Below are 18,303 nucleotides of genomic sequence, written 5' to 3'. Positions count from 1 at the left end.
CTGATGCCTCCAAAAACAGAAGCTGGCAAAGCCTTTGGCTGCAGCACTTATATTCAAGATATGCTAAAGTTTAAGAAACAAGGGATAAACAGGAAGCTGCCACTGCTAGCCTCACACTAAATACAAGCACTGGATTTTGAGTGTTTGAATCTAAGCACTGAAGACAAATGCTTTGGCAATAAGCCTTCCTGCTTCATGGCTGTTTTCACTATACTTTGCCCCATCCCCTACAAATAACAAAAGCAACTATCTAGCAATGTAAAATTGTGTCAAATTAAAATGTTCTACTCTTTCATCTTTACCTACAATACTAGAATAGAAAACCACACAGGCTTCAAGAATCCATCTTGACAGCAATGTTGAGCACATTTTGATCCTGCTTCCCCATCACGATCACCCTCCAAATAGGTAACTTTTCAGACCTAAAAGCTACTGAAGTAACTGTTCTATCAATTAGAACAAATAATTTCCCTAAGAATTTTACAGTCACAGAGAGAAAACAAATTTTAGAATAACATTAGAATTCTGAACTGCACAAATCTCAAAGAATTGTGTGTGTGTGTGTGTGTGTGTGTGTGTGTGTGTTGTGTGTGGGTGGTACTGGGAATGGAACTCATGAACATTCTACTTCCAAGCTCCACCCAAAGCCCTATTGTTTATTATTTGTTTTGAAACAGGGTCTCACTAAGTTGCAGAGGGCCTCACAAAGTTCCTGAGGTTGGCTGTGAACCTGCAATCCTCCTGTCTCAGTCTCCCAAGTACTGGGATTATAAGCATGTGCCACCACACCTGGCTCCAAAGGAACTTAAAATAATACGTTATAGCCGGGTGTGATGGCACATGCTTGTAATCCCAGTATTTGGAAAGCTGACACAGAAGGATCACGGTTCGTGGGCAGCCTCAGCTACTACTTAGTGAGGCTCTTTGCAACTCAGTGAGACCCTGTTTCAAAATAAAGAATAAAAAATAGGGCCAGGGAATATAGCCCAAAGGTAGAATGCCCTGGGTTCCTTCCCCAGTACCGCAAAATAAATACATTATATATGAAAAGAAAATCTGAAATCAGGAAAAGTTGCTTTCAGCCACATAATTCAATAATTTTTTCAAAGAAATACAATGAGGGCAATAAAGAATAGGTTGCATATGACAAAAAAAAAAAAAAGGCTTGCCTAGCATGCACAAAGCTCTGGTTTGATTCCTCAGCACCACAAAAACAAATAAAAACAAAAAGCAAAGACAAGCTTGAAAGTTTCTCACAAAACACAAATAAGAGAGAGGATTAAGGGTACCAAGGAACTCACTGCCATGAATGACAAGAACAGATGGTTCAGATCAATTCTTCCACTGAGAACAACCAAAGAAACTAAATAAAATGCAAAATATCTATGTGAAGGCAATCAAGGCACCTGAGGAATTGAGGGACCAAAATGCAAAAAGTAAAGAAATGAAAGAGATAAACCTGGTATTTGGGTCTCCTTTTTGCCTAGAAATAAAATTCTAAAGGCAACTTGCTAAGAGGAGCATAGCTTCTGAAAGACCCAGGCCCTGAGAGGAAAAACTTGAGGTGCAAACCTGCCCAAAGGAGGGTAAATCTGTGAATTAGGACTTCTGAGGACTATATCCAAGAAGTAAAGGTAAACCTAAATTATTTCAACTCATAATGTTGGAATCTTAAATCATGTGAATGGACTAAAATAATCTGAGATTATCAGTACCTCTAACAAAGGTAGAGTACCAGAAGCAAAGGCAAGCAAAGATAAATTCTTTCTGAGAGAAGACAGTATCATCCAGAGAATCTGTAATTTTTCATGTACAATACTAGCCACTCTATCACAAATAAACAAGCCATCAAAAGACAAGAAACCCCCAGAAGTCAAGTATTGCCTCAAACTTCTTTTCTAGCATTACAAAACTTTTTAAACTGGCTATTATTACCTGTCTATGATTTAATTATCTAATAATCATGTTTATAACAAATGATAAATCTTAAACAAAAATGAACCTTTAAAGAAATGGTTTATTGATTAAGAACATTTATGCTGCTAGACATGAAGCATGCCTATAACCCCAGCTATTTGGGCAGCTGAGGCAGAAGGATCACAAATTCAAGGCCAGCCTGGGTAATTTGACAAGATCCAGTTCAATCCCCAGTACTGAATAAATAAATAAATAAATAAATAAATAAATAAATAAATAAATAAATATTATGTTGTTTTTGCCTTTACTCTGCTTTATATCACTCTTCACTTTATCTTCTAACCAAACAAAACATAAAACAAACCAAAACCCCTACTCATAGCTAAAACTTATTCAAATTCTCAGAAACTTAGCTAACTAGCCCAAACTAAACAAATCCTATTCTCCTTACTCATCTAGATCAGCCTAATTATATACAGCCATCAGATAAAAATATAAATCAAATTACATGTGTTATCTAATTTTCATGTCTTTTTAGCTAACCTCGCCATCTAGAATAACAAAACAAGAATGATAACGGTTTATATTTAATGAATGATAAGCCAGGCCCTGTTCTATTATTAATTCATTATTTATCTCAGCTCAGTAGGGTAGGTAGTAAGTTATTAATGTCATTTAAAGTAAAGAATTATTTGGAGTTGTTATTATAAGCCTTGCTCTCCCTGCCTAGTATTCTAAGCCAGGGATATGCCACTACTTAGGAGTTACAGAAAGAACCAACATTAGTTTAACACTACATTTATTCATATAGATGTCTCTCCATGTGCTCCGCACAGGAGAAATAAACTTTATAACTGTACATAATTCTTATCTAGGTACTTACCTAATGTTCATAGCAATGCCTTCTGCAAATAAAAGACATTTCCTTCCTTTGGAAACTCAACTATGGGTGTATGCCTAAATCTTTACCCCAGGTTTTCTTTTTACTTTCTAAATGGTATGATCTATTCTCATGACTTGAACTGGAATCACCTCTACCAGATATCTCCTGAACCTACATTTCTAGCATACACCTCTAAGTCCTAATTCTGTAAGACCTTTACAAAAGTGTTCTGCTAGCAGGCATTATGGGCTCAAGGTATTAAAAATGGAAATAATATCCTGTTCCTGTTTTAGTCCATTTTCCACTACTATAATAAAATACCTGAGGTTGGGTCATTTATAAAGAAAAGAGGTTTATTAAGCTCGCAGTTTTCGAAGCTGAAATTCCAAACATCATGGTGTCAAGTCTGGCAAAGGCCCCCTTACTGCATTCTGTCATGGTGGATGGCATCATAAAGAGACCAGAAAAAGGAAAGATCACAGAGCACAAGAGGGAACCAGAGACTGGAAGAGCAAAAGTAACTCTCTTATAACAAATCAGTCTCTGGAGAACTAACTCAGGATTACACAAGAATTATGTTACTCTCTTCTGAGTATCTAGTTAACTAAACTTCATCTCCCTAAACCAAAGTTGTCCAACCTGTCTTAAAAGAGGAAATTGTATGTTTCAATCCCTATTTGTTATTCAAATAAAGAAGATATCTAACTTTTTACTTCAAAATGGAACAATTTTAAAAGCTTATGAATCCATATCAAGTGAACATGAGCAATACCTAGCAAAAGTTAGATAAGCAGATTGACTCAATTGAGTACTCAGTTTACTTATCATTTAAGTTAGAAAATACAGGCAGGCACAGTAGTGCATGCCTGTAATTCCAGCTACTCCAGAGGCTGAAGCAGGAGGATTTCAAGTTCAAGGCCAGCCTGGGCATCTTAGCCTGACATTATCTCAAAATTAAAATTTAAATTTAAAAATGGTGTGGACTCCGGGCATGGTGGCGCACACTTGTAATCCCCGCGCTTGGGAGACTGAGACAGGAGGATCGTGCAAGTTAAAAGCCAGCCTCAGCTACTTAGTGAGGCTCTCAGCAACTGAGACCCTGTTTCCAAATAAAATAGAAAATAGGTCTGGGAGAGCAGCCTGGAGTTAGAAAGCCCCTGGGTTCCATCCCCAGTACCACAAAAAAAAAAAGGTCTGGAGATGTACTTCAGTATATAGCATTAGCATTTGCCTAGCATGCATGAGGACCTGGGTTGGAATGCCAGCACCAAAAAAAAAAAAAAACCAGCCACTGGAGCTTTTACAAGTTATAAATTATTCCTCTTCTTAATTAAATAATGCTGATATTTATAAATGAATCACTGATTTGTGAAAAGATCCAAAAATATGAACAAAAGATACAGGCAATTCTCAGAAAACAATATAAACCACCAATAAAAATCTGAAAAGATACTCAACTCCATTAATAATTTTGAGCTATAAAATATAAAGAGAAATACTTTTTCTTCTATCAAATTGGCAAAGACTAAGAAGTCTGAACCTAACTTGTCAAGGGTGTGGGGCAATAGGTACTCCCTTGTTTGCTGTTGTTAGGGCTGTGTGTCAGCCTTTTGGCAAACATTTTGAAAATAACTACAAGAAATTTCAATATATGTGCCCTTCTGCCTTACAATCCACATACATCTGCAAAGTTGTTTGACAGCGTGCTTGCTTGCACATGGTCATAGAGACATTTATAAAAGTGAGTTCACTGCATCATTTGCAATAAAAAAACGGGAGCATCAAAAGAGAACTGGAAGCCAGGCATGGTGGCGCACGCTTGTAATCCCCGCACTTGGGAGGCAGATACTGGAGGATCGCGCAGGTTCGAAGCCAGCCGCACGCACTGGCTTAGGAGACCCTGTTTCCAAATTTAAAAAAAAAAAAAGTAAAAATAGGTCTGGGAGTATAGCCCGAAGGTAGAAGGGCTTCCAGGAACCCCAGTACTACCAAAAGAGAACTGGAGCCTGGTGTGGTGGCGCATGCTTGTAATCCCAGTACTTGGGAGGCTGTGATGGGAGGATCTCAGGTTCATGGCCAGATACTTAGTGAAGCCCTCTGCAACTTAGTAAGACCCTGTTTCAAAATAAAGAATAAAAAATAGGGCTGGGGTGTAGCTTGGAGGTAGAATGCCCCTGGGTTCAATCCCCAGTACCACAAAACAAAAAGAGAATTGATCATATATATTGATAAATCAATAAAATACCATATGGATATCAAAATAACTTTGATAAACTCATACATACTCATGTGGAAAGAGGTCCCAAAATAAGCAGAAAAACTATGCACAGTATAATTTGACTTGTTAATTTTGTTATATATGCACTGTTTAAGTAATTACACATACAAAATATAAAGTTTATAGCTATTAAAAGTGATTACCAGCCAGGCATGGTAGCACACAGGTTTGTAATCCCAGCATTTGAGAGGCCATGGTTCAGGGTCAGACTTGGCTTCTTAATGAAGCCCTTTGCAACTCAGTGAGAGCCTGTTTCAAAATATAGAATAAAAAATAGATAGGGCTGGGGGTGTAACTTGGAGAGAAAATGTCCCTGGGTTCCATCCCCAGTACCGCAAAAAAAAAAAAAAAGTGATTGCCTCTGGGGACAAGGCTGGAGTGTATGATTTCACATTATAACTAAAATTTTATAATTTTTTGATCTTTTAAGAGTCAAATCAAAGCAAGGCATGGTGGTACATACTTAAGAATCCCAATACCTTGAGACTGTGGCAAGAGGCTCACAGGTTCACAGTTTCAGCAACTTATAGTAAGACCCTATTTCAAAATAAAATAAGCCTGGGGAGTGTAGCTCAGAGGTAGAATGCTCCTGGGTTCAATCCTCAGTACCACACATACAAAAAAAGAGCCAAATTAAAATCAACTTTATCCCAAAACAAAAAATCCACATAGATAGTTTAGCAATCAGGTTTGGCAATGCTGTTAAAGATGAATGCCACTGCCAGAGGAGCAGAGACCAGCAGAGAAGGAAGCGAACCTGGGCCACCTCCCTCCCGTGCTCTTTCCCTTTCCTCCCACCTCTGTCAGCAACCTGGACCCAAACTAATTTGAAGTGAGGTTAAGACTCCAGAGATTTCTGAGGGAAGATGTACCTCCCAAGAAAACAGCAAATGCCTGTGTAGTGTGAGGGGTAAAAGGAAGGGCCAATATCTATTAGCAAAAGAAATCTTCCTCAATCAGGATGAGATCATTATTTCTGTTTATGGGAAGATCTCTGCGTTCTTAGGCTTATTTTAAGTCTCCTTCAAATGGCAAAACCTCCTGTTGTTGGGGGCATTCCCAAGACAGTCCTTCTACCCACTTCTGGTCAGCTATGGGCTTAGAAATTAGATTATCCTGTTTGTTGGAACTGCATATGAATTAAAGATTCACTCAGAACAAGGACCTTTGGGATTCATTTGCTTCAATGCAGACATTCAAATTATTTCCCCTTATGCCCTAGACTTATATTGGAAGATGCATAATGATTGAGTACTATGGAAGGAGGTACTATTAATAAAAGGGATTACCAACCATAAGAATTTCTGTGAGTCCCTTAAATATACAACACTATATTAATTTAAAATAGCACCACCTCAAACTTCAAAAGTTTTTAAGAATTAACCAAAAAGAACTCAAGTTTTAGTTGTTACACTTAAAGTTATACTATGAATAGAAAAATACCTATGAAACATAATTTGCTATTATGTTCCTGAATCTGTAAATTATAAAAGTCATTATCTTAACTAGACCTCACGTATAAAAATACATCTGATGATTTTTCAATTCACTTTTTATGCAGCAGAAAAATATTCTGTATTCAATTTTTGTTGGTTGGTTGGTTGGTTGGTTGGTTGGTTGGTAGGTACTGGGGTTCCTGGAAACCCTTCTACCTCCAGACCTATTTTATATTTTTATTTGGAAACAGGGTCTCTTAAGCCAGCGAGGCTGGCTTCGAACCTGCGCTATCCTCCTGTCTCCGCCTCCCAAGCGCGGGGATTACAAGCGTGCGCCACCACGCCCGGCTCTGTATTCATTTATTCATTTTTATGTAGCATCATTTCAGAAACTCACTCTGCTAAGGACTTCTCAGTAAGTTTCACTGGCCAAACATAAATCCTGAAAACCAGTACAGTCAATCTCCATAATTCCAGAAGACATAGGAATTGTTGTACCTCAGATAGCTCCATTACAGGTGTCTTCATGTATTAAAACATTCCTGTAAACACTTAGAGGTAATGAGAAATAACCCCCACCCAGAACTCTAGTCTACTGGCTTTATAAGACTAAGTTATGGCTATTCTAAAGATACAGAATCAAAATTTTATGAGAGAAAGCAGCATCACTGCCTGATCACCAGTGACACATGATTCCAGAATGTGCTTTCCACTTACCGTAATAATGGCTTTTTCTCCAAATTGAGTTACCTATTATCTATCTTATCCTGGCCATTAGACCAAATGCTTCCTGAGGACAGAAAACACATTGAATTTATCTTAGGATGTATCTTCACAGTGCATAGCTTGGTGCATGATTATCCCTCACATATATGTGTGTGAAATGAGCCAAAATTACTTAAATCTTTACCTATCTCTTCTGTCGGAGTAAACAATAAAATTTAAAAATTCTTGCTATAAAGCTGGGCATGGTGGGGCATGTTTGTAAGTACTTGGGAGGCTGAGACAGGAGGGTCACAGGTTCGCAGCCAGTCTCAGTTACTTCATGTGGCCCTCCACAAAGTAGTGAGACTGTTTCAAAATAAACAATAAAAAAGAGAACTGGGATGTAGCTCAGAAGTAGAATGCCCCAGGATTAAATCGCCAACACCACACACACACACACACACAAAAAAAAAAACCTCTTGCTATAAAATCATTTTAAAGAAGGTCATAAAATCTTTTCAGGCTACTCACCTGCTAACTACTTACTAAAAAAAATTCAAATACTGATTTTAGTAAAACAAAACATATAAAATCACTCCACCTCTCTGCTCTATCTTTAAAAAGAGAAACAAGCCGGGCGTGGTGGCGCACGCTTGTAATCCCCGCGCTTGGGAGGCGGAGAAAGGAGGATGGCTCAGGTATAAAGCCAGCCGCGCTGGCTTAGGAAATTCTGTTTCCAAATAAAAATATAAAAAATAGGTCTGGGAGTTACGCTGGCTTAGGAAACCCTGTTTCCAAATAAAAATATAAAAAATAGGTCTGGGAGTATAGCCCAGAGGTAGAAGGGCTTCCAGGAACCCCAGTACCACCAAAAAAAAAAAAGAAAAGAAACAAAACGTGTTCATTTAAGCCAGGTCCGTGACCAAGCCAATTTACTTTATGCCCTTTTCCAAGACTAAGAATAATTACCTAATATTTCGGGTAATATTTTAAATACAAAATACGTCACAATTACTTAACCCTGAACTTAAACTTTATGAATTCAGGTCTAAAGCTATTTTATACAATAAAATCATACACAACCCTTTAGAAGCAATGTAAAAAAAAAAAAAAAAACCAATAATATCCTACTTTATACCAGAAAAAAAAAAAATGTACAGTCACTTGAGCTTTATGGAATGATAAAAGCTAATTCTTGCATTCCAAAACAGAAATGAGTGTTCAAACACAAGAACTGAACAGAGGTCATTAGTTGAGATAAATTTTACACTTTTACAGGGTAAAAGAGACCTGAAGGTAGAAGGAACCTCTGCTCTACCCTTCAGCTAACAGATGAAACCAAGAAGTTATGGAGCCTTCATTTTTAAATACTAGCCTTAAGTATTCAAAGTTAACAAAGGTGAAAATATACTAGAAAAGTCATATAAGATTAGTCAATAGTTTTACTCCTCAAGCTATCATTATTCTTCCACAATAAGTGGAACTCTGACTCCACATGCACACAGAAACTATCTTTTCAATGATCTCATATGTGAAAATCCAAAATATAGGAAGAAAAGGCTATATGCAGGAAGATGCTCATCACAGAATTCATTATCACAGTAAAATAGTGAAGTTTGCCTTCAATATCCATAATAGGAGAATACATAATTACAGCAGTATGCAGCATAATACAGAATATAGGCTTTGGAGTTGGAAATACCTAGATTCACATGCCAATTCTTCCACATAACAACTGTGAAACCTTTGGCAAGGCATTTAAATTGTGAGACTTAGAGCAAGGAGTGGTGGTGCACACCTGTAATCCCAGTACTTAGGAAGCTGAGACAGGAGGATTATAGGTTCAAGGCCAGCCTCAGCAACTCAGCAAGACCCTGTTTCAAAATAAAATAGAGCGAGGCCGGGCGTGGTGGCACACGCTTGCAATCCCCGCGCTTGGGAGGCAGAGACAGGAGGATCGCGCAGGTTCGAAGCCAGCCGCGCTGGCGTAAGAGACCCTGTTTCAGAAATATAAAATAGGTCTGGGAGTGTAGCCCGGAGGTAGAAGGGCTTCCAGGAACCCCAGTACCACCAAAAAAAAAAAAAAATAGAGTTGGGGGTTTTAGCTCAAAGGTAGAATGCCTGTGGGTTCAATCCCTAGTACCACAAAAAAAAAAAAAAATGAGACTCAGTTTTCTCATCTATAAGATGGGGAATATTACCATCTTCTTCATAGAGTTGTATAAATATTAAATATACATAAAACATCTTGACATAGTATCTGGAACTCTGAGTGCATTATAAATACCATGTTTATTGGCTGCTATTAATATTACATTCATTAGCTGGAATATTATACAGACATTTTAAATGGTTATAAGAAAATCTGTATGTACTGGTATGGAAAAGATTTCCAAAAACACTGGTAAATAAAAAAACAACTGGTAGAGCTGGGCGTGGCAGTGCACCTTGTAATCCCAGTACTTGGGAGGCTGAGACAGTAGGATCATGTAGGTTCAAAGCCACCCTCAGCTACTTAGTGAGGCTGTCAGCAACTTAGTGAGACCCTGTCTCCAAATAAAAGATAAAATAGGTCTGGGAGTATAGCCTGGAGGTAGAAAGCCCCTGGGTTCCATCCCCAGTACCATAAAAAAAATTGGTAACATGACCTTCCTTATATGTAAAAAGAAAAACTATACACATGTATGTGAATGCAGGAGGAAAAAATATTCAAAATGGTTCTTCATTAACCATTTTAAAAATTAAATTTGCCAGCCTGGTGTGGTCGTGCACACTTGTAATCCCAGCATTCAAGAGACTGAGACAGGAGGATCGCGGTCCGTGAACTGCCTCAGCTACTTAGTGAGGCCCTTTGCAACTCAGTGAGACCCTGTTTCAAAATAAAGAATCAAAAATAGGGCTGGGGGTATAGCTCGGAGGTAGAATTGACCCCTGGATTCCATCCCCAGTACTGCAAAAAAAAAAAAAAAAAAAATTAAGTTTGCAAAAGCCTGGCATGGTGGCAAACACTTGTAATCTCAACATTCAGGAGGCTGTGACTGGAGGATCATGGTTCGCAGACAGCCTCTGCTACTTAGTGAGACCCTTTGCAACTCAGTGAAGCACTGTTTCCAAATAAAAAAATAAAAAATAAGGATGGGGGTGTATCTCGGGGGTAGAATGTTCCTCGGTTCCATCCCCAGTACCGCAAAAAAAAAAATAAATAAATAAAAAATTTGCCAGTAGAAGTGAAAACCTTATTTTACATAATCCTATATTGTTTGAAAATAAGTACTTTAAAAATAAAATGAACTAAAGATACTGTGGCAATAAAAAAATGTTATAATGCTAAAGGAAAACATCTAAAGTTGTGCACATACCCTGATTACAATGTAAAAAAGAAGAGGCATACACACAGCAATTAGAAAGAAATATGACAATGGCTCTGAATACATTTTTGTCTCATATCTAAAATTTTCTAATCAAAAACTTTTTTGTTGAGTCCAAAATTTTAGCCCCTATTTTAAAGCCATCTTTCACTTCATTGCATTCCCTAACAAACTTTTTTTTTTTTTTTTTGGTGGTACTGGGGCTGTAACCCAGGGGCCTTCTACCTCCGGACTACATTCCCAGACCTATTTTATATCTTTTATTTGGAAACAGGGTCTCTTAAGCCAGCTGAGATTGGCTTCAAACCTGTGTGATCCTCCTGTCTCAGCCTCCCAAACGCAGGGATTATTAAGAGTGCTCCACCACACCCAGCTCAGAGTTAACTTTTTAAAAGCTTAAACACACAACTTTTCCTCACTTCATTTAGCTCTGTGGTCAAAATGATCTTATCTATTGTCTTTTCTCCTGATTGTTCTTCTATTATGGATACAATATAACCCAGAAGTTAAAACATTTAATCAATGACTTGGCAAATACAACTCAATCACATGGAAGTCACTAATCAAATAAAGCATTTGGAGAAAAAAAAAAAACCATATTAGAGCCGCCTCTATATAATAATGAAAGTTTCTTTTTTTGTTTTAGGTGTGTTGGGGGACTATTACTGGGGATTGAACCCAGGGGCATTCTACCTCCAAGCTATCCCTCCAGATCTTATACTTCAGGTGAAAAGAATCTCACTAAATTGTTGAGAGCCTCACTACATTGCTGAGGCTATCCTCAAACCTGAGATCCTCCTGTCTCAGCCTCCCAGGGATACAAAAGTGAATAAGGCAAGGGTTGGACACAAATGTGAATAAGCAAGTGCCAACCCCTTGGGAGATTAAGATTAGCAGAGGAGATAAGAAAATAAGCAACACAAGATGAAAAGTAGTACTCAGAAAGCTATGGGAACACAGAGAATGTCGGCTATTAACTCTCTTTCGGGGAGGGAGCTGGCAGAGAAAAGGTCACTGCTGAGATGAGTTTCAGAAGTGGACAAGAAGTGGGTTTAGCAGGAAGAAAGGGCAGTTATGTACCAAGGCATAGAGGCATGAAGCTCTACAATTAACCTGGAGTGGTGATACATAAGATACACACTGGAGTGATGAGAGGGGACACTTTAAATTAGGGCCCCATTCTCCATGCCAAGAGTTTGGACTTGAACACCCGAGCTACAGAACACTAATAAGGGATTTTAAGTAGGACAGGGCATGATTAGAAAATTATTTCAGGTCAGGCCTCATGGTACACGCTTGTAATCCCAGCATTCAGGAGGCTGAGACCCAGAGGATTGCAGTTCCCAGACAGCCCTCAGCTACTTAGTGAGGCCCTTCGCAACTCATTGAGACCCTGTTTCAAATTTTAAAAGACACTAAAAAATAGGGCTGGGGGTGTAGCTTGAAGGTACAATGCCCCTGGGTTCCACTCCCAGTACCAAAAAAAAAAAAAAAAAAATTTCAAAAGTTCTTTCCAGTAGGACAGACTTCTAGAGAGTGGAGATAAGAGATTTCTTACGGAGACACTATATTGCTAGTTCAGGAGGGATGAGGATGAAAAGCTACTGATCCAAGCAATACCTAAGAGGTAAAGACCAAACAAAACTATCAGCTATAGAAATGAGTGAAAGAGCAGATCTAAAACTCAACTTGGGGGAGTGGAAGGATCATAATGGCTATGACAGGTAACACAAGAAGGCAAAGCCATGCAATCAGTCCAGCAATGAGAGAGCCTGGGCCAGGAACTGCTTTATTGTTGGAGAAAGAGGAAGAAGGAAGCAGGAGGGAAAAGCAGCAAAGTTAGGTGTACCTTTGGACCAGAGTAATAAGGTACCTGATTCGGTGAAGGTAACAAGTGGCATGTGAAAATCATGAGGATCATTAGCATATATGTAGCAAATGAAGAGAGTAAACAGAATGAGAAAAACTTTAGGTGACAATGAGTGCGTGAAAGAAAAACCTGAAAAAGAATCAATTAGAGATGAATCAAGTGATGAGCTGATAAAGGCAAGAGAAGAACAAAAAATTAGAGTGGGGAGAGTGGACATCATTTTAAGTGTATTGCATAAAGCAAAATTTTGTAACAGAAGTTACTCAAAACAGGAATGGACTACCTTGTGAGGTAATGAATCACATCAAGTAAATGGCTCAGGCAGATGCCTATGGAGTCCTTGAAGGCTATCCACCCTGAATGAGAAGACTTGCAATGCACAGGGTACTCTGTCATCTTTCCCAAGGTCCTCGAGAATATTTTTAGTAATCTGCCCTTCCTTCCTAAAACCAGATTGTGAGCCCACTCACTTCCAACCCTCCACTACTACTGACCATTCCTACACCAGCCTCTGTTCTGTCTTTCCTCTACCCACATGTGTCTGAATATCTACCCAAAGATGAAAAACCCTCATCCCTTGCCCCTTTTCTCCCTTGTACTACTGAACATCTCCACTCTTCTACCATGCCTACAAAAAGATTTGAGTCTACAACTCTACAAAAAATTTTTAAAACACTAGCTGGGCATAGTGGTGCATGCTTGTAATCCCAGCGCTAGGGAGGCTGAAACAGGAGGATCGCACAGGTTCAAAGTTACTTAGTGAGGCTCTCAGCAACTTAGTGAGTCCCTGTTTCCAAGTAAAGTATAAAATAGGTCTGGGAGTATAGCCCGGAGGTAGAAAAGTCCCTGGGTTCCACCCCAGTACCATAAAAAAATAAAAATAAAAATAAAAAAAATACTGACAAATGACATCTGATTTACTGACAGCTTGTTCCAGCTGCTGCTAGCTCAGTTCTCCATTCTCTTGATCTATTCCACAGCTCAACAGAACTGACCCATCATCCTTCCGTACTGCAGTTATTCCTTTTGCTTTTGAAACAAGGCAGAATGGCTTACAGAAAATACTCTGAAAAGTCAATCAAAGGACCTGTGTTCTAGACTCAACTACACCACTACCCACCTCTCTTCCTAAGCCCCTCAAATCTCGCTTCTGAGATACCCTGATACAGACCAGGTTAGGTCGTCACACAAGCACACTTTCTCAAAACCCAGTCTCCTTTGTAGTCCTTATCATAATTGCCTCATTACATAAATAGTGAATGGCTATCTTTCCTACTACATACCAGACTGCAAACCCTATGAAGGCAGACAGCACATGCCTTGTACCTCATCAATGCAAAACAAAAACCCATCGATTGAGTTATATTGAAACAGATGTTAAGATCACTTCCCAAGAGACTATTACGTTATTTCTATTAACCTAAGTAATAAAATTAACAGCACTTATTTACTTACAAAATTACTAACACAACCTTAAACACAAACTTCACCTATTATCTCACACATAATTTTACATGCAAATTTATATATATAATTAAACAAGAGTAAGAGGAACTTATTTCTCAAGATGTATTTCTTTTGCCCATCCCCATAAAAAAGAGATGGATCAGTTACCTACATTTCAGAACTGAAAGGTGAATCCTAAACTTGTACAGATTCAATGTACAGATGTACTTCATGATATCGGTGATGCCGATTTAATTATTAATGACTGTTGTTTAGCTGTTTAGCTAATACCTATTGGTACTTTACGTTTAAAGCTATTTTTAACACTGGATAGAGTTATACAGAGATATATGGATACAGATATATTCACATACATACACACACACGTTTTGAAGTAAATCAAAAGTTTACCAGACTAGTTACCCTGCATTGAGATTTAAATAGGATTTGATATAGATCAGGGGAAAACAGAAACAAGCAGTGGGTTAGCAAGTACCAGTTGCCAGTGTGCCTAATCAGAGGACTTTCCAATGTAAAATTTTCATATCTCATGAAAGTAAGTGAAAGTTCTGTCAAGTTTTACGATACACCACCTTGGGCAAACAATTTTAACAGATTACATGCTAACTTACCCTCCAGCTGCTAAGCATGTCCCGCTTCTCAACTATACCCAAAAGCTTAGCATATCTGTTAACTGGGCACCCTAAAGAACTAGAATGCAGGTGACTCCGGTATAGCCTGTGATATGCAAAAAAGCAGCTGAACATGGCTTTTAAGGTCCGATATATTTATAGAGTGTCACTTGAAAACAATGTACAAGCACTTAGCGTCGGATGCTTGGACAATTCCCTAGGTGAAGGGTGTAAATATAGTTGTAATCCCCAGGAAAAGGGGGCCTTTAATAACGGAAACACTAAAAGATACAATCGCTCGGAGCCGCTCTCCAAGGCGCCCGCATGGGTAAGTCAACACCACCGGTCGTGAGGGGGCAATCGTGCCCCCCGGCACCCCTTCCCTCCAATCCCAGTGCGAGGAGTCCCACGAGACCCGCCCGCGGCTCCCAGAGGCTCCAGAGCTGGGAAATCCCTGTCCAGGCAGAGGGGAGACCAAACCCCCTCCCCCTGGCTTTCCTGAAAATTAATGAATTGGCCGTACGATTGTTTATTTAATGAGGTGTGTAGTGGCCTCTGCTGGTGCCTGTGTGAGCACAAGAATGTCCCACTCTTACAAGTGGGATGAGCCTGGGGGAGGGGAGAGAGGCGAGGGGTGAACCTGCCTCGGGGTACAAAGCGCAGAGCTGGCCCCGGGCCCCGGCCGGGCCGACCCGCGGCGCCCCTCCCGCCGGCCCCCCTCCCGCGAGACCCCTTCCCCCGCCGCGCGGGGGCCGAGGCAGCGAAGTTCCCGCACGTCTCCTCCGGGATCCTAAACAAAAACACGGCGCCCGCGGGCCGGCCGGCCTTCGGGCCGCGCCCCTGCCCCCACCGGCCGGCGCCCGCTTACCTGCCGGCTGCGGCGGGGGTCCGCTCCGGGCCGCCCCCGGCCCGAGCAGCAGCAGCGCGCAGCACGCCCAGAGCGCCGCGGCGCCGAGGCCGCGCCGGGCTCGCCGCGCCGCCGCCATCTCTGCCGCCAGGGAGCGGCGGCGGCGGCCGCAGCGCCGCGGAGCTCCCGCCGCCTCTCGCCGCCGCCTCGGCCGTCCCTCGCCGCGGGCTCGGCTCCCGCCCGGCCCGGCCCGGCCCCGCGCGCCCCTCCGGCGGCGGCCGCTCTCGGGGCGCCTCCCTCCTGCAGGGCGGGGAGAGCGGGGCGGGCGTCAGAACATGCCGCGGCGGGGCGGCTGGCGCTCCGGGCTCCAGGCGCCGCCACCCGCCGCCGACTCCGGCTCCTCACACCGCGGCGAGGGGGGCGGAGACCGCGGCGGCGGCGGCGGCGGCGGCGGCGGCGGCGGGCGGGGGCGGGGCCGGGCGCGCGCACGCGGGCCGCCGGGCGCGCGCACGCCGCCCGCTCCAATCCCGGCAGCCGCCTCGCGCGCCCGCGCCCCTCCCCCGCGCCTCTGCCGGGGCCGCGCGCGCATCAGGGAAACCCCGGAGAAGCCGGCCGCCCCCTCCTCCTCCTCCTCCTCCTCCTCCTCCTCCTCCCCTTCGTCCTCCTCCGGGTCCTCCCGCCCGCAGGGCCGGCGCCCGGGGAGAGGTGTCCTCACCTCGCCCGCCGCCTGGTGCGGAGCCCGGAGCGGCGCTCGGAGCGCGGGAGGCCGGAGCGCAGCCGCTTCTGCTCGCCCCGAGCCCGGGCCTCCCTCTATATAGGGCCTCGGAGGAAACCCAATGGCCTCCGGAGGAAACCTGGGTGCGCCGAGGGTCGGCACCGGGATTTATGTGCGCGCCAAAAACAATAGCGAGCCGCCCGGGCCTCGCCAGGACCTGGCGCGGCTCCCGCGGGAGGGGGCCGGCGTCCTCCCCGGGCACAGCGGGGGCCGCCCCGCCTCGGCCCCGGGCCAGGGGACCCGGCGCAGACAAAGGTGCCCGCGCCGAGGAGGCCCCGCGGGGCTGCCGCTTTCCCCCTGTACCTCGGCGGGGCATTCCCATGTTCGTAACTGGGAACCATGTCTTGTGCGGGTAAACTCCGAACGTGCAGGATCTAATTTTAAACCACTTGATCGACGGGAGGCGAGCTCCCTAAAGTTAGGAGGAAGCAATTCGTAGTTGCATGGCTGATGAGGATACTGTTCGTCTTGTACACTGCAGCCGTGGGTAGCTAACAAAATCTCTTTGTATGGTTATTCCCTGGAAAAGTCATATTTGGTGGTTGACTTCGGTTGGATTTGTATTCGCTCTTCTGTATAGTCAGTAACCAAGATGCGTTGCTTCCCACAAGAAAATGGCTATTCTGTTAACACATCATCATCCTGTGTCTTCTCTTAGTTATTTCTTCAGATATTTTTCTTCCAAAGTACCAAAATCAACAGCATAAGGTGTGGATTAACATTAAGAAGGAAGGGCTCAGAAACCTCATAAAAACCTCTTAAGTCATTAAAACAGTGAAAATAGGACCCTTCGTCCCAGTTCTTTGAAACAATTGACTTAAAAGAGCAAACACATGCTCATTGTTTTCCACAAGGGAAACCATTTAAATATCTTTTTGTTTTGGTTAGAGTTGTTAACTAGAAAAAATATTTCCTAAATACCCCTGATTGACCTGTTAAATTAGAAATAGATTACCTCCCAATTACTTCACAAGTATTTGCTTAATTAACCTTTAATAATGGCATCATTATTCAGTTTTCTGAGATAATTAATGAGAAAAGCTCTTTGGAAACGAAATGGCCTTGCAAATGTTAATTTGGGGGCTACCTTTTCTAAAGCTGAAAATGTTTCATTATATTAAAACTATAAAATGTGTAATGTGACTTTTAAAATGAAGCTTACATTTATCTTCAAGATTTGGAAAATCTTGATGAGTTGTAGCTAATAAAATAACACTGATGTTCATGTATGACTTCAGCGAACCGTCTCATTAATTTATTAGCCCACTGTGTATATTGAGTTTATATTAAAAAGTTTAAAGCACTTTGTGTAAAACAGGGTGACTAAATCGCATATGCCTGACTTATGATTAAATCACAATTTTCATAAAAGCCTCTCTAATAAACCACTAATAGATGGAGCCCCAGATTAAAAGTTAGAGATTCTGAATCAGTTCAAGAGCAAGATTATAAAGTAACCCACGCACACTTCAATCCAGATCCTTTACTTAATTTCAGTGTTACTGTCCTTGTTGACATCACTGTTTAAAAATCATCATTTGGAGTCATTAACCTCCAAATAACTGTTTAGGAAAGCATAGCTGAGAAAAGATTTTCTTGGACATCTCATTAATCATTCTCACTCTCCAGAACAAGATTTGCAACAAATAACCTCAATTCACAACTATACTGCTAGGCAACATATTTGTATGTAATCCATAAAGAGATATTAAACCATTGCTGAAGTTAACACTTTTTTCATCTAAGTAAGTTAGAACATGAGGCCCATGTTCAAGGAATAGTGCACAAAGAAACTTTAGAGCAAAGAAAACAGAGTGGCCATTGTATGGTAGTATAAATTATCAAAATGCTGGCCAAAAATAACTAGGCCAAATATTCATGTGAAATTTATTCTAAGTACATTTTGATATAAAATTTAAATAAAAAATTAAAGCCTGTGAATATAAAATTTAGTAGGAATCTTATCCTCTGTAGTAAAAGGATTATTTTTCAGTATTAGAGAGCCAATATAGTTCAGTGTTTAGTTACTGCCAGTAATGAGATTCTGCAGCTGAGTCCCTGGCTGAATCCCAGTATCCAAAGTAGAGAAGAATAAAGCAAGCCTCTGACTAGTGCATCCCAGTATAATACACTTTCTGGTTATAAT

At 41.5% G+C, this 18,303-nt stretch overlaps 1 protein-coding gene across 1 annotated transcript in view; it reads right to left on the bottom strand.

Moving 5' to 3' along the window:
* NEO1 (neogenin 1) overlaps positions 1-15,521 on the bottom strand; it is a gene marked incomplete at both ends in the record, with an annotated part of 194,557 nt that extends 179,036 nt beyond the window's left edge. Inside the window, one exon of the mRNA XM_080692886.1 lies at positions 15,404-15,521. Coding sequence (XP_080549012.1) covers positions 15,404-15,521 — 118 coding nt within the window. The remainder of the gene's footprint in view (positions 1-15,403) is intronic.
* Positions 15,522-18,303: the final 2,782 nt, after the last annotated feature.

The sequence above is a fragment of the Muscardinus avellanarius genome (assembly GCF_963383645.1).
Source record: "Muscardinus avellanarius genome assembly, chromosome: 3".
NCBI classification, from domain to species: domain Eukaryota; kingdom Metazoa; phylum Chordata; class Mammalia; order Rodentia; family Gliridae; genus Muscardinus; species Muscardinus avellanarius.
Note: the sequence above shows the minus strand (reverse complement) of the source record. Positions and strands in the feature narration are given on the sequence as shown.